General features: G+C 45.1%; 1 protein-coding gene across 4 annotated transcripts in view; it reads right to left on the bottom strand.

Annotated features, from left to right (window-relative positions):
- The window catches only part of VWC2L (von Willebrand factor C domain containing 2 like), a 37,784-nt gene extending 16,398 nt beyond the window's left edge, over nt 1-21,386 (bottom strand). Inside the window, exons 1-3 of one of the 4 annotated variants that reach the window (XM_010713296.3) lie at nt 20,847-21,385; nt 18,457-18,923; nt 4,409-4,538 (exon numbers count right to left, since the gene is read on the bottom strand). In XM_010713296.3, the coding sequence (XP_010711598.1) occupies nt 4,409-4,538; nt 18,457-18,867 (541 nt within the window). In that variant the 5' untranslated portion in view covers nt 18,868-18,923; nt 20,847-21,385. The other 3 variants (XM_010713297.2, XM_019616891.1, XM_019616892.2) reach the window with 3 other exon arrangements.
- Nucleotides 21,387-21,392: the final 6 nt, after the last annotated feature.

The following is a 21,392-nucleotide window of genomic DNA, read 5'->3' on the forward strand; positions in this document are numbered from 1 at the left end:
ATCTTTTACTTGTATGTGGAGGGCAGGATCAGCCTCTTTACTTTGAAATCTGCATCAACTGCAATAATTTAAAGCTTTAATTAAAGACTGGGTGTCAGATTATCTAGGAAATATCTTCGTGCTGCCCAGTATTTCATCAGGAATGACTCCAGAAGCCCACACTAGAGTAAGCACGCTGACCAGGACGTATTTAGCTTTCATCTGTCTTATTCCGTAACCAATGCTTTGGTCTAGGGTTGGTGGCATCAAAAATTGAATTAAGAGCAAAAGCCAGACCCCCCAAATAGAAACATACAGCGCTTATTCTGTTCATCCCTCAAGTAAATGAAAGTGCCAAGGCAAAGCCTAATATTTTAGCAATTTCGTTAATGTACGTGTAAATGGGCGAAGGCGCTTTTGAAATGCTCTGAAAAGAATTTCACACTTCAGAGAGGGGAAAGGAGTTAACAATTCTATTGTAGTTCTTATTGGAGTTTTTAAGTTAATTTCCCTGACACAGCTGTGCCACAGAATCCCCCCCAGTGACAAACTTTTGCGAAAGCCGAGATTATTTTCGGATACGATTCTGAAGGAGCAATTTGTGAAACAGGGAGCTGGGTGGGCCCCTGGGAATCCTGCCGCCCTCTGCTCTCCTCCAGCCCTTCCTCATGCACTGTGAGCTTCATTTGAAACCACATTTGATTTTTATTTCACACTGCTTTTTGCTTCTGCAGAGCAGCAAAAGGTGGAGGGATGTGCCAATGGCCCATGGCTTTGCAAAGTGCAGGGGGGGAAGAGATGAGCGATGATAAAGTAGGGATCCCTCCTATCATAGAATCATAGAATCATAGAATGGCCTGGGTTGAAAAGGACTACAATGCTCATCTAGTTCCAACCTCCTGCTATGTGCAGGGTCGCCAACCAGCAGACCAGGCTGCCCAGAGCCACATCCAGCCTGGCCTTGAATGCCTGCAGGGATGGGGCATCCACAGCCTCCTTGGGCAACCTGTTCCACTGCCTCACCGCCCTCTGGGTGAAAAACTTCCTCTTAATATCCAACCTAAACCTCCCTGTCTCAGTTTAAGAACGTTCCCCCTAGTCCTATCACTATCCACCCTCGTCCTTACAAACTCACTTAGGACTTAACAACCACGTGCCATCATAATGAGAGCTGACTTATGGGGAGGAAGAAGTGGAGGTTTGGAAACAAAGAGTGTGGGGTCAGAGGAGTAAGAATAACACCTGGGCCCTAGGTGCAGGAGGATGGGGATTGTGGGGGAGATTTCTGCTTGGAAAGGCTGTGGCATGAGCTGAAGGACTGCTTGTGGACAGGAGAGATGACGCAGCCCATGGCAGCCCTGAGCTGGGAGTTAGCAGTGGGAGGCAGGGTTTTGATCCTGTAGAGGAGAGAGTTAACAACAGCTGACACACTTCTGTCTGGAGCAGCCACAGCGCCTCGAAATAACGTCTTGGGGCCATAATTCTGCGGTCTGTCACTACCAGGAAAAGTGAAAGCCAGTGACCTTTCATCTCTGCGACAGAAATGCTGCGCAGCACCTGGAGCCATCGCCCTCACGATACGCTCTGACAAACGGGGACACGGGAGCCCCGAAAATCACCTCCTGCTGAACTCTGCTCCGGGTCCCTCACCAAGCAGAGCCGGCTTTGCGCGAGCTGCACCGAGCTCAGCGAGGCAAGAGACAACAGTTCGGTATTTCTTTTGACAATAAGGGATAAATCCGCTTTTCAGACTGCTCTTAAACGATGGCGGAGGGAGGGAAATTGATATTGGCTTTTTATGAATCTTCAGGTCAGGTACGTTCACATCAACAGACTTTTGCATTAACCTCGCTGCTTCGCAGCACTTTTGCCCTTGGCAAGACATAATTAAGAAAGGCACAAAAATCTATCTGAACGTATCAAGAGGAAATTATTCTCCACTTAATGGCAGCAACAGCTAAGCAAGCAGGCAGACCACGCTGCTAGCAGAGCGCAGCAAATGATGCAGGGCTCTGTTTTAACCCCAAACACCAAAAATTTTAAGGATCAGCTTCTGAAATGAGGATTTGCACTACGTGTGGTTCCGGGGATTAACTTTTTCTTCCCCCCCAACAGCTATATCCCTTGAGCTCTTCTCTTTGCCAGTCTAAAAGGATGACCGCAGACACTGAGGCTGAGCTAAAACCTTTTCATCACACCGAGACATGGCACTGTAATGTCTTCACTGCTTTGGTAGGAAGCAAAAGCTACTAGATGGAAGGGGGGGAAAAAAAGACATTAAAGAAAAAGGGAGCTTGGTCATTTAAGTAGGACTGTCAGCTTGTGTTATCTTCATGCATTTGTGAAACCGAACTTTAATTGACTGGCTGCAGTGGAGAGCCGAAAGATAAAATTGTGGTCTCAAGATGAGCAGACAGCTTAAAGTGTTGTGATCCTCATTCATTAGGATTTGTCAGAGGGTTTCAGAGGGGAAGAGACGCAGCCGTCTCTGTTATTCTTTCATATGAAGTTACCAAAATGTTAAGAGGGAGGTGAAGAGTGGGCTCTGCTTTTGAAGCCACATCCAAGAAGAGCAACACGGGACAACAGAGACTATTTTGGCACCACCTCATTTCTGTCTCTTTGTGAATTATTTCATTCTGCTTCTGAAGGATAAAGTCCACAGCACCTCCATGCAGATACGCCCCAAAGGATGACCACACCAGCACATCGCCTTCACTCACTGCAAGCCCTGGCCTCCCTGGCCCCAGAGACACCCAAGGTGCGTACGTAGGCTGCTTTTAAGACGGTGTTAAGAAATACTTCCCTGCCTAAACCAGGTTTCAGGGAGCTTTCTATCTGTGTCTTCAACAGGAGAAGGAAGGGAGGAGTAGAGAAACTCAAGAAATCCATGGACAAAGCCCCAACAATGAATCCCTTGGCATCTAGCTGAGGGTCCAACCACTGCCCTGTACCGTGGAGTTCTTCAATTACTGGGGGAAATGGTCACGGTGGGGAAGGGTTGGTAGGGAAATGCAGCAGCTCCTGGACTTCTATGAAGACACCTTTCGGCATGTACTCGTGAGAAGCCTGAGCAATGCTCACAGCTTGGATCTGTGGGATGTGAACCAGCATGGAACCCTGTATGCAAAGGGAACACAGAGGTGATCAGACACACACTAACGCTGTTCATTTGGGTTTAAATGAGCCTCCCTGTAAATGCTTGTCTGGTGACAGATACAGGGATGGCCACTGCAACTCCCAGTGCAGGGTACTTCTCGACAGTCTTCTTCCAGTGCTGGAAACCTCACACCCTGCCAAGATGGGCCATACCCCAAGATGTTAGATAGAGCTGGCTATAACACCTTCTCTCCAAAGTTTGTTGATGACAAACTAATGACATTTCCTATGGATGTTTTTCTGCTTTTCAATAGCAACATAAAATTCTAAGCGAAAACCTTTTCCAAACTGCTCAGAATTTTTCCAATTCTTTAGGTAGGAATACTTTGGATTTCCAGTATTTTGCTTTTTCTCTATCTTAGAAGACCAGAAAATGTGCTGAAAATGTTATTTCTCTGAAAACATTTTCATTTGTGATCCAAAAGCAACCGTTACTCTTTCATTCTACAGCAGTGATGAGTGTAGGGGGTAATACATAAGGATAGCAAATTCTAAAGATGAGAAGACGAGCTGATGCAGACACTTACATGTTAAGAAAGCCATGAAAGGGTTTATGTGAAGCCAGCTCACCTCTCGATTTGTCTTCATATCTGCATTAGGAGAAAGGTGCTTTTGCAGAAATGTATGTGTCTAAGGGCTGTGGAATGGGACCAGAGAGACCTTCTTGGAAGCAGATTTATTTTCCAAAGAGGTACTTTCAGCCATCCCAAAGCCTTTCTTGGAAGTATTGCCAAATCCAAGACCAATTCATGAAACTGTTTCAGCAAGACAGTGAGGGCCAATGCTACACACAGAGACTCCAGCACACAACTTACAGTGTTACTGGGCTGGCCAGAGTTTTAGCAGACCCAGAGGGAGTTCTGTCATTGATCTCAGTGAGTTTTCCCCAGAGCCTTAAGTAATAATCACTGGCACTTTATGCAGGGACAAAGATTCTGCTCTTTCCTTGGATACTTGATGTCACGTGAGACTAATCATGAGAAAAAAATAAAGCAATGGCATGAAATGACCATCACCAACATCATGACTCAATCCTAAAAAGCCTTACTTAAGCCAGCAATCACACCAAAGTAAATGAGAAAACACAGGAAGGGGAGCCTTAATTTTCAGAGCAGCTGTCTCGTATCTGACACCCACACACAAGGAGAACTCACAGCCCCAGTGCCAGTCTGTGCCAATGGAAGCAAACCTCCTGGCGATGCATTGGTAATGACATTTAATGAAATGTTTCCTTTATATCTCTGTTAAAGCCAATACAGTACTTTCTTACCATTTTTGCAGACCGGACAACACTGCTCTGGTTCATAGACCGGGTTGACACACTCGGGAACTGCGCAGTCTGCTACAACACAGTGAACTTCATTGCTGGGCTCGCAGCGACACCATTCGCATGGCGAGGGCTAGGAACAAATCTCAAATTAGCCCATTTCTTCCCGTAGCTCAAAAGTTTGCAACATTTCTATCTTGCCATAAGATAAACACATTAACGTTTAATATCTCTTGACTGCATTGGTTTATCATGGATAATACAAATCAATCTGTAGGAAAAAATAGCAATATCTGAAATAGGCAACCAGAACATCAGAAAAAGCAGTGAGTGTGATGTTTTTCTTAGAGAAGGTGCATGTTTTCTTATCTTTTGTCAGACTTCAATTTTCTTCATTAGGAAGACCAAGCAAAGGCCATCAGGTGAGATGGAGTGGCCTCTACGTGCCCATGTGACATACAGCGCTGCTCTGTTTGTTATACAGGGTCTTTGGAAGACCACAAATGGTGGCTCTTCCCAGAAACAAATGGATCCAGAAGGACACGCTGATCTTCCAGGTCACACTCATTATCTCACGTAGGCCACCACAGGCAGCAAACTCCAGGCTGTCAGTAAGATGCTGTGGGGCTGGCCCTTCTGTCCACCAGACCCTCTATGGGTTTGGCTTCCGGTTCTCAGAGCACAAGAGAATGGTGTTGGAGAGGCAAAAACATTCAATTCTGTGTTTGTGCAGCACCTGAATCGAGGGTCTGTAAGCACTCCTATAACACAACCATCAGACCTGGCCCTGGCCCCGCTTCTGCCTGTTTCAACAAGGTTGGTGAGAAAGTGCTTTGCACTGAGCATAGTGAGTGAATAATTAAGAGCCTGAATAACTGCTGAAGTCAGTGAATTTGGGATTAAAGCACCCAGCTAAATGGCTTTGTTTAAGCTCCATCAATTCAAACAGGAATCTATATGCCTCCAAATGGTAGAGTTGTCACTGTCTCACTTTAAGAGAAGCTGTGAAAATCTGTTGAAAAACAGAAAGGTCAGTGTGCAAAGCTCCCAGTACCATTACGTGTCTGCAAGTGTGATGAGACAGTGGCAACAGAGCTAAGAAAGGATGCCAAAGGAACCTGAAAGGAAAATAACTTCCTTTTGATACCTGGGGGTTCAACATCTAACTCCCAGCTCCTCAGCAATGGTAGATCCACTTCAGCTAGTAAATGTGAGTGATGGAACAAATCCTGCTTTGCATCACTGGGAATCTGCAGCAGTGGGATTTACTCCGCATCCAAAACAAGCAAGTGGATGCAAAAAAAGGCATCATGCCCATGTGCTTCAAACCTCAGTGATGCATCACTCACGTCTACAAGACAGGCACAACCCCGTGAGCCCTGGTTCTGGCAGGTAAAAAGCTTTTCACTTCACCTCTAAGAAGCTCCATATGTCTCCCGTCAAATAATTTATTCCCTGGAAATTCATTTCTACCTTAAAACGCACTAATTAAAGCCTCCCTTGCTTTGTCTCAGCATCTGCAGTCTATAATTCCCATCACCTCTTATTTGCTCACGGCTTTGGCAATTTAGATAAAATCAGCACTCCTTGAGCAAGGGAAGAAGTCTGTGGAGGTGGAATTCCTCTCTCTAATTATCTTTCCTCATTCAATCCTGCTTTGATTTCTGTCTGAAGCACCAGGAATCTAAATTCATTTGACTGACATTTCTTATTCAAGGCTATTTAATAAGAAGAAACAATGCAGAAGAAAATAGACAGAACTATTTGCTGAGGGATCAATAAGAAAATTGCTGCTTTGTTTTTACTCATTTTAATCGCTAATTATATGGAGCACTAGAAGTAGATCTTATGATTCGTGGAGGCTTTCAGTGATGTATTCTTTAGGGCTTGCCCCCACCTCCACTATTCCAGTAGCTGCAATTTTAAGAAATAATGTGGTGCACTTTCAGGACTGCAGCTCAATCTATTGCTTGAAGAGGATCAGCAGATGCAGAAGATGCCCCTGAACGACCGTGCTACTGAGTAAATGAGACATGACATGCACATCTTTTGCTATTGTGTTGTCGGTGTAACTTGAAAATGACACTGTAATAAACCATGATGCTGCTTGACACTGAAAGCAGCTTTTCAGGAGGGAAGAACCGCATACAATTATCAGAATAAAAGCATGCCTCGGCAGTGCAAGGAGCAGGCAGCCAGCAAACAAAAAGGCTGCTCTGGCATGAATGGCAGGACTTTCTCAGCCACCTCCTTTTTCCCACCTTACCAAGGTCAAACGACATGGTCTTGCCTCTGGGATCTCCCTCTGAGCACTCTCTTTCACTTACTGGTGTCCCTGAACTGTGGCTCGCCTCCATAGATAGACTCCAGCCTTCCCACCCACTTCCTTTATGAACATCACAGCACCTTCTCCCACTGGGTGTGCCTCAGGATCATTTCACAGGATCTACCACGCAGCTCTGCCAATCTTCACAAGTTCCAGATTCTGGATTTAAAGATCTATCACCTGTGGAAGATAGTTGGTTTATCCTTTTGTATCTGCTGAAGTTCATCCACTAGTCAACACCAGTTCCTGAGAAGACGCACCCATCCTCACTGAAAAACAAGGTTGAAAAACTACAGAAGGTTTCTAAAGTATGATAGAGAAAGGACACAAATCAGAGGCTGTGGCACATTCCCAATGGACAGTGAATGTACTTTATCGTGTCCCATGAGATGATGGTCTGGAAAACAGTGCTAAGATTAAAGTATCATAAAAGGCTTGGGCTAGAAGATGATTTATACACTCCACCTGTTCGAGGCAAAACAATCTCTAAGAAGGCTGCTAGGGAAGGATTTCAAGACATACTGGTGCAGAAACATTCTTCTCACCATTGTCCAAAACAAAAGGACATTCACAGTCACAACAGACAGAACTGCATGGCTCCTTACTTTTCAATGTGTGTTCTGAGAAATGGACTTGCCATTAAAACCAGAGGATCAAAGTGGTTGTTTTTGTCAAAGATGCCAGTACTGTATTTTGACTTGGGAAAACTGGTGCAAAGCACCTCAAAGCCTTTTTATACACTTTTCACTTATGTCAGGGGTGGGAGCACTAACTTTTGGGAGAACTGGTGAAGAAATACCCTTCTTGATGCTATTGTCCGTGCAGGGGCCAAGTCAAGCTAAGATGGTTGTAGGTGGATGTGACCAACATTTGGCCACCATCCCATGGCTTCTGGGAACAGAGAAAATGGGAAACAGAGCCCCAAATACCTTCTCATTAACCCTGCTTGACCTCTTCTCCAACAGTCACTTTAAGAAGACCAAAGAAGCACAAGGATGTTTACAAGCCACACCTCATGGCCCAATTTCCATTTCAGTTGCTGGACTACTGATCTCAAGGAAGGCTGTAACCCCAGGTCTGGCTGGGGCTGCAGGAGGGAGGAGTGCTCAATCCAATAGCACGGCTGGAGAACCTGAGTCTCAGGTGTTGTCAAATGGGAAACATCTGCAATCCACTAGGCTCATTAACAAAGAAAGAGGGAAGGAAAATTAAAAGAGAGAATAGAGAATATGCATGGCTAATAAAGATTTTATGTGTGTGAGCACATAATTATAAACTTGATAGATGATACAAACAAACAAATGGAAAAGGCAGCAAAGGAAACAGAACGAGAAACAGGTTACACTCTGAGCAGGGGAAATCAGGAAGCCACATTAGCGTGGATACCATATCTCCTAAACTTTAGTCTTGCTTCCCAACATTTTCACCTACTCTAGGAGCAAATGCCAGCACACGTGCCAGAATGATGCTTGCTAACATCACCCAGCTACTCCTCACAATGACAAGGGGTTCCCTTCCTTACAGGACTAGGTCCTTCCCTAGCCTTTAGGTTTCATACAACCACAAACTTCATACCTCTGAGAGCTCTACACTGGAGGGCTTTAGCCAGACAGATCGCAAGATGAAGCAGTTCTTCAACCTAAAACACGAATACTTCCCAGACTCTAGGGAGAGGTGGAGAAAAGAAAATGGATAAAAAAATTCACAGTGTCCTTGCACTCTCTGCCTATCGCACAACAGCCCTTCATCGATCACACATAGCTACTGCCAAACAGCTACAGAGTAATACAAACTCCACGCCTATTATATCACAAATACTTGATCTTTGCTCTGAGGAAGGAAATAGAAAGGCTTCGTATGAGTGTTTACTCCCATCTAACCATGTTACAATAGACACATACTGATCATCACACGGGGCTGTTCAAGTTGGTAGGAGACTAAGTATTTCCACTTAATTCAACAGACCTGCAATTGAGCCCTCTGATGTTCTTCACAGTTAAATGGGTACAGAGTGCACAGAATAAGTGGGAAATACGCTTGGTTGACTGGAGTAAGAAATGGCACAGAACAGAAGTAAACCCAGTGGAATTTCTTTCTGAGCCCCATGGTAACTCAAGGATCCATCACATCACAGCAAGTACCAAGAAGGCACCAAGACTGGGTATCACTGGGAACCTTCATCAAGCTTGTTAACCTTACTGAAAAGGACATGGTATGTAAGTATGTGCCTTTTTTAGATTATGCTGCCAAGGCAAAACCGCTGGTCATGGCAGTTTCACTGAACATAGAGCTGCTATGCTTTGTTCCCTGCAAGAGTGTGCTAGAAAAAGAAGTGCAAATGCCTTAAAAGGGTAGGAGCTGCCACCATCTCCATTTCTGATGACGTCAAGGTGGTTTTGAATGCAATGGATCCAACCTGGCACTTTTGCATACATTTGTCAGTACTTTGATCCACTAGTGGTATCCACCTGCGCTGCACCTCCCTGGCAAGGACTAAATATCTTCCATTCCTTTGGAGCACTGAGACCCATGGGAGGAACTCCAAAGACCATCTTCACCACCACCAATCTCTCCATCTTTTAGATTCTGAGAAAGTTTGCACCGGTGTTCATACAGCAATTGCACCCCCTCCCTCCCCAAATGGGCTCTACTGATGGCATCCTGCTCCGTGCTGATAGAACAGCAGGGGAAGCAGAGCAATGCAAAGTGAAGTCTGTCAAATTGGGCACTTACATCTTAAGAGCAGCTGTAACTTTTAATGACACGAAGGACAATAGCAATTCTGATGGAGATGATTTTTGTAGCTAGTTTCAGGCTGTGAATTTATTGGCAGGAAGCAAGTAAGGGAAGAAAGTGACAAAGAACCCGATGAATAAAATCGGAGGTGGAAATGGTTTCCACATTACAGCTGAGGTGGGAAGTCATAAACCAGGGGAGATGAATAAAGAGAAACTGGGACAGCGTTCATTGAAGATACTCCTGGAGTTGAAATTAGAATCACTTTCATTATTATTGAAATTACCTGTGATCTCAGGCAGATTAGCAGAAGATGGCAGGAAAGTTCAGAGCATGCTTACAACTGAGAAATTGGGCAGATGTCAAACTGCAGAGTGCAGTGAGTCCCATCTGAAGGCGAGACAGATTCCAGCACTGCTCCTTCTGCCCTTACTACAAACAGCACACGAGCCACTGTCTAAATTGTGTTAGAAGTCTGGTAAATGGCTCTGTGCATGTGTACGTGTGCGCTGATACAATAATGTGCATGGGGCAAAAACTGCAATCATTTTTGTCACTTAAAAAAAACAACCAAACACATCCATCCAACTTGGCAGAGACGGAGTATCAGCTACACTACAGCAAGTGCAATGGATTTCCCGTTGGTGGAAAGTTGCTCAAATAAACAATCTGGTGAGTGATTATAGATGAGTACAATGACAGAAAACATCATCGGGTTGCAAATGATTTTGCAACAGGAAAAAAGTACTAAGTCATTAGATAATTTACTTGCAGCGAAATACTGGAGCTGTATCCTACTCACATGGAGAACTGGCAATACAAATGAGATGTGCTTGAAAAAAAAACTTGAAAAATGTTTGCACCATGCTGCAGATGGGCTAAAACAAGGAGCTGGATTCCAAGAAGCCGATGCTGAGAGGAGATTCTGTTTTTCTAAGGGAGCCTTCAATAGAAGACTGGAATGCAGTGACATTTCTCACTCAGTGCAAAAGACAAGAGGTGCAAACGCGTTACAGAAAACATTTTATATAGATGGTCACTCCACCCTACACTCAATGCAGTCACAGCACAAGGAGGTTGAAGATGACCTGCCTAATTTTCTTTGCCCAGAGAATCTCTAGCCTGTCAACCAAAGCTCTGTTGTCGCTGTTCCTAACTGATACTCATCTATTCACAGCTACTGCTGTCTCTCCAGCAGCCCAGTGGCTGGGCTTTGCGCTCATGTCTTTGCTATGTGTCATACAACCCAATGGGTTCACGAGTCTCCTGGGTCTGGAGAACCACTCCGTTATCAGCTGATGAGAGAGAAACAACCTTGAGCCAAGCACTGGCCCTTTTTCCATGGGTGCTGCACATCTGCAGTCTCCTGGTTGCTTTTTTCCACTGAGAGCATAACAACATGACTCTGCACTTCTGCTCTCTTTTTTTTGATATATGTCTCATTTTATTCCTGACAATGGTTGCAGACCCCGGGGCAGAGGGAACCAAGGTCTGCACTGCTTTGGAGATGAATTTTATGACTTGATTATGATACTTTTTCAGTTCAGACATGCACAGAGAAAAGGACTTCTTTCAAAAGATAATGGATATGACAGATAGGACTGTGGCTCAAACGTGGGATGTACAGCCCCATTTGGACAAAGGCAAAATGTCAGTGTGCTCTTCACATTTGTTAAGCTCCTTGTAAATTGGGAGGAAACCGGGCCCAGCTGGCAGCTTTCTGCTCTCCATTCCTCCCTGTCTGCTCTCACCTCACACCCACAAAGGAGCCACGTCAAGGAGAAATTCTCTTGGAGTAAGGAGAAGTGAACCAAAGACCTGTTTGGGAAGCTGATCCTTTCCATGTTACGTTTCCCTACAGCTCAATCTGCTGCTTCCTTCTTCATCCATGCCAGAAGATGGGAGAAGGAGGCAAGATCAGCAGCTTCTTGCTGACTGCTTTGTTCTTGCTCACCTCCACAAGCTCAGGGTTTGCTCTGGTGCAAGTGCTGCAGGAAAGGGTTCCTTACACATCTCTGTTAACACGCTCTGATGCTTTACCTCCTTTTTCTATTTCCAAGAAAAGAGATGCTGGCTGAAGCCAAGCGTATGTCCAAACAGAGGTCCCAAGCTGAGCTGTTTTTTTCACTTTATGTTGCTGACAGCTCAGAGGCTGAAGCCTTGTGTCCACACCATGGGTCTACGCCAGCCCTGTACATGTCTGCTTGGGTTTGCTGAGCTTTTGGTTTTCTTTGTTCCAGGCTTTGACAGTGGCACAGTTTTCACTGTGTGCAGAGAGCAGGGAAAGGGCAAACAGATTGTATCAAATGCTGACTTGCTCCTGGTTTTGTCTCTCATTCTCCATTATCTGACTCTTTTGATGGTCCAGTCCAACTTGTGACTTTCTGGCAGCTGGCAATGTGAATGAGGCTACATCAGCAACAAGTCCACAGAAGAGGCTCTGATGAGACTGAACATCCCAGTGGGATCCACGTGAATTTTTATTTTGCAGTGAGTCTGAGCGCTGTCATTAGCTGACTTATTTAATTACAGTTTTAAAAACAATAACTAGGGTAATTATTTAATTAAGCATTATTTTTAATCAGTGCAATTCTGCACAAAGCACGTTCCAGCAGCAAAAGCCACACACCTGTGCTTCCCCTTGCTCTGGCAGGATATGATTGTCTAAACCTTTTGCCCATCATCTGGGAACATTTCTATGAGAAACACCTCTTAGTAAGAAGCTGACAACTGGAGGACCTCATGCTCATCACTCCTACAGAGAGTTCAGGTGACAGAGAGGAACACAGCTTGGGCAAGCCAAGGAACAACCGTGTCTTTCATTGGCCTTCCCAAGCACCATCTTCAAAACTTTAGACTAGATTCTACCCTTTCTCTGGCCATGCAGACAGATATTTCCAGCTTTCTGGCCATCTCTCTCATCTGGCTGCAGGCAGAAGCAATGGGCCGTTTCCTGGAGCAAATATCTGAAAGCACAGCCACAGCTTTGGCCATACAAACGTCGGGTACATGTTCATTCCTGTGTCGTATTTACTGGAAAAATACCAACCTTTAGGTTTGCTCGCATAGGCCAAATTCTGCACTGCACCGAGGGATGACAGAGAGTAAAAATATTCCTGGTGATTCTCTATCATGCTGCTTTGGGTCTTGTCTATTTCAAAACAGGGGAAAATATACTTGTGGTGCACCTAGTGCCACTAAGCTCTGAGTTTCTGGGGCCATCACATATCCCTGACATCTGGGGAAAACAACGGCCTTTTTGTAGCAATGCAGCCCATCACCTTTCACCTACTATAAAAATATACTTGTGTGTAACATAATATATACGCTATAGAATCAGTAGCTAAGTACATGATATAATTTAAAAAATAGCTTTCACTACAGATCAATCTCCAGCATGCCTATCTATTTTTGTATGTTTTCTTGGTAGAAATTATGACAGAAATACAGTAAGTCAGTAATTTCAAATTCCTTTGCATAGACATTGTCACTGTAATTTTGCCAGGAGGGAGATAATAAATCATACTTTTCCATCTGACTGATGTTCTGTTTCCCCTGTCTGATTTCAATGGCTCTATGCTATCTTATGAGCTGGCATTGTTCATGGCTCCTTTTATTAAAGCACAGGCACGTTATTGAAATTTCTTTTGTATTATGATTTTCTAGCCATACGTGAAATTGCAGAACACACAAGAAGGGAAAATATGCCCCATTTCTTTGAATCATAATAGGAAAAGAAAAACAAAACTGCTGCATATATCTGAGAGAAAAATGCTAATATTAAAATATGGGCCTCGTGCTGGCTTGCGTTAGTAATTGGTGTCTTGCAATTTATGAGCGAAGATCTAGAAACCACTATTGATTTGGATCACTGCTTACCTACTACCAACAGGTTTTACTAATGCTCCTTCTTGCAGTTATGAGCTCACCGTAATTTGAGCACTTTCCAAGACGCACCAGGAAAATGAACTTGTGGACAAGAGCAAAAAGCTCCATCAAGAATCTTCCCTTTCTCCCTACTTTGATTTATTTTCGTGGTACTTTTGGAAGTTTTCTCAGACAGAAGTTGTTGCATCTCTGCTCTATCACGCTGTTGTGATTAGTGGCTGGGGAATCACTTTGGTCTTCATGGCCTGCCTTTATGTTATGGCAGAATGCACACACTGTATTTCAGGACTGAGAGATGCTGGGATGGCAGCTAAATCAACTCTTGACTCTGCTAATGCCTTTTGATGAAAAGGTATTATTTCATTAAGTTCTATTAATATAATTGCATTAATAAAACATTTTTTAAAAGAGCATTAACAAAGGAGAGGGAGGTGCTGCTATTCCAAAGCAGAGCTTTTCATAATGAGCTGAGAATTAGTATACAAGAATGCCATGCTTATAGAGTCCCTCATTTATTTTGGATTCTGATTACAACCCGACGATCCCAGCGAGAGCTGCAATCCCTACTGTGCAAAGTGCTGCTCAAGAAGACATCAAGTCAGCAAGATACAGGAGCCTGGCTGGAGGATTACGGGTGATTTGCAGACAAAGATACATTGGAAGGAAACATGAGAAAGAAAAATAAAGGAGAACTCCAGGAGTGAAGCCCTGGCTCTTTTCAAGTCAGCAGAGATTTTGTCCTAGAACAAAGCTAAAATTTGCCCTTTCCCTTTTTTCCCTACACAGTGAGATGGCCTGCCCTTGGGCAATGGGCTCTCACCCCTCCACACCTGTGCTTGATGCAAGGCAAAGCCATTCAGGGATCACATATGGGCTTTTTGAGCAAGGATGGGCTAGGAGGGAAACAGTGAAGGGGGGAGATAACAAGAAGGTGCAGCCTGGGAAGGACCAGCAGCAGAGACGCAGTAGCAGAAGTTAAGCACTGCCAAAGCCAATGGTTGCAAGAAACTGCAGTTTTGTGTTTGGCAGAAAGAAGAAGAAGCACTCAATAAATGTCCCTGATCTTCAGAGCTGCTTCCAAGCCCAAGTTCACAACTGCAGGTTGAAGGGAGCCGTTGTTCTCCAGATGGAAATATTACCAAGCTGGCAAAGCTGGGATGCCCAGAGCTCTTCCTTCCCCACCCAAAGGATAACTGACCTGAAGGCAAATGGAGAAATTCTACTAGCTGTGGCTACAAGACTTCTGCTGGTGACTTTGAGGATAGCACCATGCTACAGTAAGCCATGTCACCAGCAGCAGGTTCGTACCTGCATGGCCCAAAATTAAGAGAATGCTTCAAGATGTCAGCTTGTCATCTCCTGTGAACTCATCGCCCGCTTCCCAGCAGTGGCACTCAGCCATGTATTCACAGACGTCTCCAGAGGATTAGGCTGGATATGAGGGTGTAGGAGATTAGGATGTGATTACAGACTTTGCAAATGGGCAAACTAAGAATTTCCCAAAGGCTGTGGTTACAAATGAACCTTCACCCAGGCCATAAATTGCATTTATTAATCCGGGTAGGCACACGCTTTTTTGGCAGTAAGTTATGCAGCTGAGCAAAAACTAATCAGCACTTAGGAAAGCTGTTGTCTCACTGACATTTGCACGATTTCTCCATCAGCTGCCAGAGAACATTCATCATGCTGGCGGGACGCTGTCTCCTTTACTTTACATAAGCTGCTGTCTGGGAAGATTCATTTAACACCCAGCCATGTGCACTTCCAATAGCCAAGACTGCTCTCAGGTTTGCTATTTGCTTGTTTTTTCTCTCTGGAAGAAAGGGGAGGGCTGGCAAACTAGCTGCAAGCAAGTGCAGAGCTCTTGGGACTTGGACCTTAACCTGCAGGATGGAAATCAAAACTCAAGCAGGCTGCAAAGTGACCCCATGAGTGACCACCAGTTTCCTCTGGGGAAAACAGACACAGTGCCCGAGACTTGCAGCATCCTTCACATTGACCCCTAGACTGCCATCACCCCATGATTGCTCCGGGAAGGACTGCAGGAGACCTAAGAGAGCAGATTTGAGGCCAACAAGGAGAGAAGTGAAAAATGAGGTTGGGAAAGAGATCATCATAAAAGCAATCAGCCCTCCCTTTTGCCTGCAGCCTCGGCTGGGGGCATGGATGAGTCCCAGGCAAACAGAGGGGACGGGCAGGCTCCATCCAGGCAGCTGGAGCCCAAAGCCCTCAGAGATCTCCTAGGACCCATCACAGGGCTATGAAGATCCTACATGGGGTTACTAAACCATCTGCAAGAGACACGAGGTTTTACAAAGCATGCAGAGAGACTCCTAATGGGTTTAGATTTACAACTGAACTTCAGTTTAGCATTTCATCGGTACGTGTTAATGATTTAGGGGCACAAGCATAAACATTTGGACAGCTGTCTCAGCTGGATGGCTTGTTGTCGTGTTTATATTTTGTGCTTACGACTGCTGTGAGTCAGAAAGATTAGAGGTACAAAATCAGCCCACTAGGAAAAAAACCACAAACAACCTAATTCTTTAAGAAACGGGTCTTTAGAAGTACTTCTTTACCCTGAGATAGTCACAGCTCCTGTCAGTGGTAAGAAAATAAAAAGATTGAATTGCATTCGGATTTTTCATCCTAAGCCTAAATAGAAACCCAAAAACAAGATGGGAAAATTCTTCCAAATGGAAACCTCTCACCAAATCTGATTTCCCAGTGAAAACCAATTTCCTTGAGAAAATAATAATCCTAATTTGTGCAGAGATCAAGCAGCTGAAATTTCTACATGATGAGTCAGCCCTGGCGAAGTAATAGAGCAAGTACGAATGTTTGTATGCAGACACACATGCTGAAAGACACTTGCAAAAGGTTTCCAAATGAAAGCTCTAATGGGCTGCCCAGGGAGTGGTGGAGTCACTGCCCCTGGAGGTGCTCAAGACACGTTTAGATGTTGTACTAAGAGACATGGCTTAGTGGGAAATACTGGAGGTATGTGGATGGTTGGATTGGATGATCTTAGAGGGCTTTTCCAACCTTGGTGATTCTATGACACCACTGACTCCACTTCCATTGAAAGCAGTTTGGTTTTGAGTTGGAATGACTGGAAAAAGCTTCTCTTCCTTGGCAAAGACAGAGGTCAGTATGTGAGGAATGGACTTCAGAAAGTTTGCAGACCCTATAAATCCAGCAGGATGAGAGAAGAGCAGAGTTCAGAGCCTATAAAAGTTATGGACTGCTCAGGATTTCTTCTAGAGAGTTGTCTGATAAAATCTTGGTTCCGTTGAAGCAAAGAGCAAAATAACCCAATGCTTCAACAAAGTCAGCATTTTCCTTCAGAGCAGCAATTTTCTGAATCTTGGAAGCTCTTTGTTCTTTTTTCCATATTTCTTTTTCCCCAAAACACCCCTGGAAGCGCACACTGATTTTCCACTGCCTGAATCTCTAAGAGGAGCAAGAGTTATTTACTCTAGTAAACACATAGATTCCCCTCAAAATCAGCTTCTGCCCTGTTGCACAAAGCATCGGGTTCTCTGTAAAACACAGGTTGAGATCAAGAGCTTGACCATGAATGGAGCCAAAACTGAAGGATCCCACATTAGTCCCAGACTGCATGGGTTACCACCTACTTTGCCTTTTTCTGAGGATACTGGAGCTTTTCTCCCACATGATACCTTGCAGTTGTTGAACACAACAAACAGCCTTCCTCCATAAATTCCACTTCTCTACCTTTTAATCCTTTAGCAGGTGGGATTACTTCTTTCCTAAAATCCCTCCAAAACAACACCTTGCAACTTTTCCAATCATATGCCAGAATGACAGCGCGGTGGGATGTGAGACCACTGGAGAACAATGTTTGTGGGATGAAACTGGGACAGCCTTTGTAGGAAAGAAGAAATTGTGATTTAAGCAGCTCACAAGATCAGCATCTTCATGCTCCTCTGCAAAGCAGAGAACAAGATAAGCAGAATGGCCCTTGAGGATATGATCCTCATATATCTGTTTTGCCATGTTGCATGGCCAAGACAATCCAGAGCCTTAAACAAGACTTAAACAAGTCTTTTCCTATCCATCTGCACATTCCAGCTGCAGATGGATAGGAAAAGATGAGTGTAAACTACGCATGATATAAGAAAGAAACTAAATATTACCTTCACTTAAAATGACAAAAAATAGCCGAGAAGAAGAGAATTGCAATCTATGCTACAAGAACTTGTGCAGTACTGAGATTTATATGGAAGCATTTTCATTGTCAGAGAAGAAAACACACTGGCAAGTGTATAATGAGATTGGGCATACAACCACAAAGAGTTATAGGCTGCTGTTAATTAAGGAGGTATGAATTTTAATGCCATGTGACTAGAGAGAATAAACTTATGTATACCTGTTGCTTTTACTGACCCCATTCTTCATTGTGACATGCTGTTTTCCTCAGTAGAATTGAAAACATGTAATCAAACTTCTAAGAATAAGAGGTGCAGGTTGTGTAAAGGGTAATGGCTTTTGAAATCTGGTCTTATTTTCACAACGCATTCCCAAAGGGTTTCTTCACAACTTTTCTAACAGGAACTCTACTGTTATAACTGAGCCCCCTGCTTCTCAGTACTTCAGATGGTCATCTTACTATAAATTAATATTTTGCCATTCTGAACAGCCTTACCACAGTTGCAATGAGAACACTTCACACAGCCTGCAACCTACCTGCATTCTCATACAGTTATGAGCAACAATTCTCAGTACCATGTCATCATATTCTGTTATCCAAATTGGAAAAGGGGTTATTAAAGAGCACCCAGCATTGATTTACCACTACTTCTACAGACTCTCCTGGTAGGCCAGTTCATGCTATGAGCAACCAGGGAAGTTGTCCAGCATCACAGCTTAAGAGGATCAGCATTTTGCTTGGGGACTTCTGGCTGATCTGAGTGCATGCGAGGAGGAAGGTGGCACCTTTTGCATTAGCCTGACTTCCATCACAGCTGAAAAGATCTTTGCTATCAGCAGCAAGCAAATACTGAGTGCCTTTGAGAGTCCCCAGCAAGCCTTCTATCACACTAATATAAAAACTTGGGAAAAAAAAATTGTTCCATACCTTAAATTCCTCCAATATTTTGTAATTTTTTCCATGATATTCACAAAAGTTTTTCACTTCCTTGCATTCTGGACAGCATCCATTGTGTTCCACTTTTGTACACTTTGGGTGGATTTTAGGGCATTCGGGTTGATCGCAAACAGGTCCATCCTCAGTACAAACGCAGGGACAGTTGGAATGCCCCGGGAAAAAGCGTTCTCCCAGTTTGTACACAAAGCCACTGTCATCCACACAACCCTTCCCTCGGTAGTCATCAAAGATCAGATTGTCATTGCTGGAGGTCTGGTCCCCTTCATCGGCGGGGTAGTCTTCGTGGTTGATGGCAGCTGGTGTGACCAAGCCAGGGATTACAAACAGCAGTATCCAGGCTTCATGGATGTGAAGAGCCATCCCCCTCCTCAGCTTCTCCATGGGATCTCAGGGCCGGATAGAAACAGCTGCTTCCATAAGGAGACCAGTGTCGTGGTCTGAAAGCAAACATTTTTAAGTGAGAATTCAAAGTATTAAGGAACATCAACTAATAAGGGCTATACCTTCAACTAGCATGAGAGAATAAATCAGTGCTTTCAAACTGTGCAGATAGCTATCACTGCTTCATTTGGAATAAGCCTCTCCTGAGTTATGTGTAATGAGAATAAAGCACAAGAAATACATAAATTAGACACACTTCTGTAAGCGTATGCCCACAAAACATCTCTATACAAATGATGGCTCAGAGAATCACCTCATTTTTATTTCTCTCTTGTGCAGAGTTTTCTGTTGCACCAGAAGTTACAGCAGCCGCCTGGAGTTGCATGGACATGGACAGCCCGGAGGGATTTGAACCCCAGCTTAAGCATGGCCTAAACCTGCTGCTGTGGCCATTGTCCCTCTGTGTGGCACACAGCCCTCTTCATCAAATAGAGGGGGGCTGAAGAACAAGGGAAGCACACTCTGCAGGCAGATCTGCATCCAGCATAGAAGATGGAGCTGGATTTTTACGTGGTGCATGAGAGGTGGAGCAGCAGAGTTTCACATGCAGCATTTAGGAGCAGGAAGAGGGGCTGCCTGGTCTGCCAGCAGCAGGTCTGTATGATCCTGACTGAACATACGATGCGATTCTCCTCCAGAATTCAGCATTCCGGTGCTTCGCTGGGAGAAATGCTGAGAGCAGGATGCTAAATGCCTCTGTGGTGTGCAGAGCTGCTGAATCGTGGCTGGAACCTCACTAAAACTTCGGGAGCGCCGCAGCACAGCCCGACCTCGCCGTGCTCTGCTCCACAGAGGCAGAAAGAAGCTTTGCCTTGCCCCAGGGCTGAGCTCAGAGTGAGGCTCCGTGCATCCCTGGGTGAGCGATTGGTTGCCTGCTGTGCCACATCACCACCCGGCCCTGCGAGCAGCAGCTGTGCCGTGGGTTCTGACCCCTCCAGGGAGGACCGGCAAAGTGCCGCAGCAAACTTTTCCGTGAGATAAGATGTTAGCTTTGTGTTGAGGACGGGAAGCACTCACCAAGCACGGCTTGTCTGCGGGCAGGCAGACGCACAGCGCACAATGTGCATCACCTACACAGCCAAACATGCCCCCCTCCACCCCCAGAGGGTATTCCTTCAGCACTGGGATTTTAGACGAGCTGCAGATGTTGAGCAATTCATTCTCCTTAGCTGAAGGAAAGCAGCAGTGGCAGCAAGCTTTACTCCTGGAGAAGCAGTTGAGGGATCCTGTTGACAAAGCAGTTTTTCCAAAGCCACAACAGAGGGAGACACCGGATATTACACAAGCTTTATCAAATTCAAAAGATATCTTCTTAATTGAAGTGCTAGCTACATTCCCAGCACAAGGACCGGGCATCCTCTTACACCTGCCAGCAGCAGCTATTGTAATGTGCTGTTTGGGGTTCGGGAGGTTCATGCTGCTTTAGCTGGCTTCAAAGTGGATGCCCACCCAAATGCTACAGGTAGGCTGCAATACTGCAGATTGGTGGATATTTAGGAAAACAAACAAACAAACAAACAAACAGATAAACAAACACAACATAGCAGGAAAAAATGAAGTAATTCACGTCTGGGGAAACATGAAACAATGAAGAGAGGGTGCTGAAGTTGGAGGAGGAAGCTCTCCAAATCAAAAAACAAAAGTTCTCTGAAGCTCATAAATAAGAGCACAGTGTTTTCTATAGCCCGTGGCCATCCGAGCTGTCCCACAGCAACTGCCAGGCAGAGATCAGATAGACTGCAGGCAGCTCGCACCGACAGACTGCAACAAGTAAACAAGCGCCGCTCTGCTCTCAATTAGTTTACAGCCCAACTTTCTCATCATTTCTCATCGGGAGAGGGGCCAGGACCATCGCTAAGTGCCTGAGTAAAACGCTTCCATCCACCTTCCCTCGCCCCTAGTGAATAATTCACACTTACCTAATCAGGCTCGGTCTGAAAGCTGCGAGGGGTCACAGGCCAACATGGACTAAAAGGTTAGACAAAAATTAGTGAAAGCAGTTCCTCCTAATCACATTTTCAGCGTTGACTCACGGACAATCCCTTCTCCTCCACCTCCCATCGCAAAACGCAGGAAAGCAGCAGCCCAGCAACCACGGCATGAGAATTAAGCTTTCACCCGGCGCCGAGGATTCAGAGCGAGCAGCGGTGCGGCGCTCCGGAGGCAGGGATGCCGTGGAGAAACCCCGATGCCAGCAGCGCAGTCATCGTGGAGAACTTGGGCTGGATTTCCTCAGGTCTCAAGTGGAGGGTAGGGAGACGGAGGAGCGGGGAGGAAGAAGGAAAAAAAAAACAACAGAGAGATCCCCTCCCTATGCCCAGCGGATATCTTGCAGTGCAGGATTTGCCACAGCCGGGGAAGGAGGGGGGAGAAGCGGGGCGCGGGGGCTGGCAAGGCGGTGGGCAGGCAGAGGGAGGGTGGAGGAGCCCAGCGCCCGGCGGGCCCCGCTCCCCTGCGGGGACTCC

Source organism: Meleagris gallopavo, chromosome 7, assembly GCF_000146605.3.
Source record: "Meleagris gallopavo isolate NT-WF06-2002-E0010 breed Aviagen turkey brand Nicholas breeding stock chromosome 7, Turkey_5.1, whole genome shotgun sequence".
Taxonomy (NCBI): Eukaryota; Metazoa; Chordata; class Aves; order Galliformes; family Phasianidae; genus Meleagris; species Meleagris gallopavo.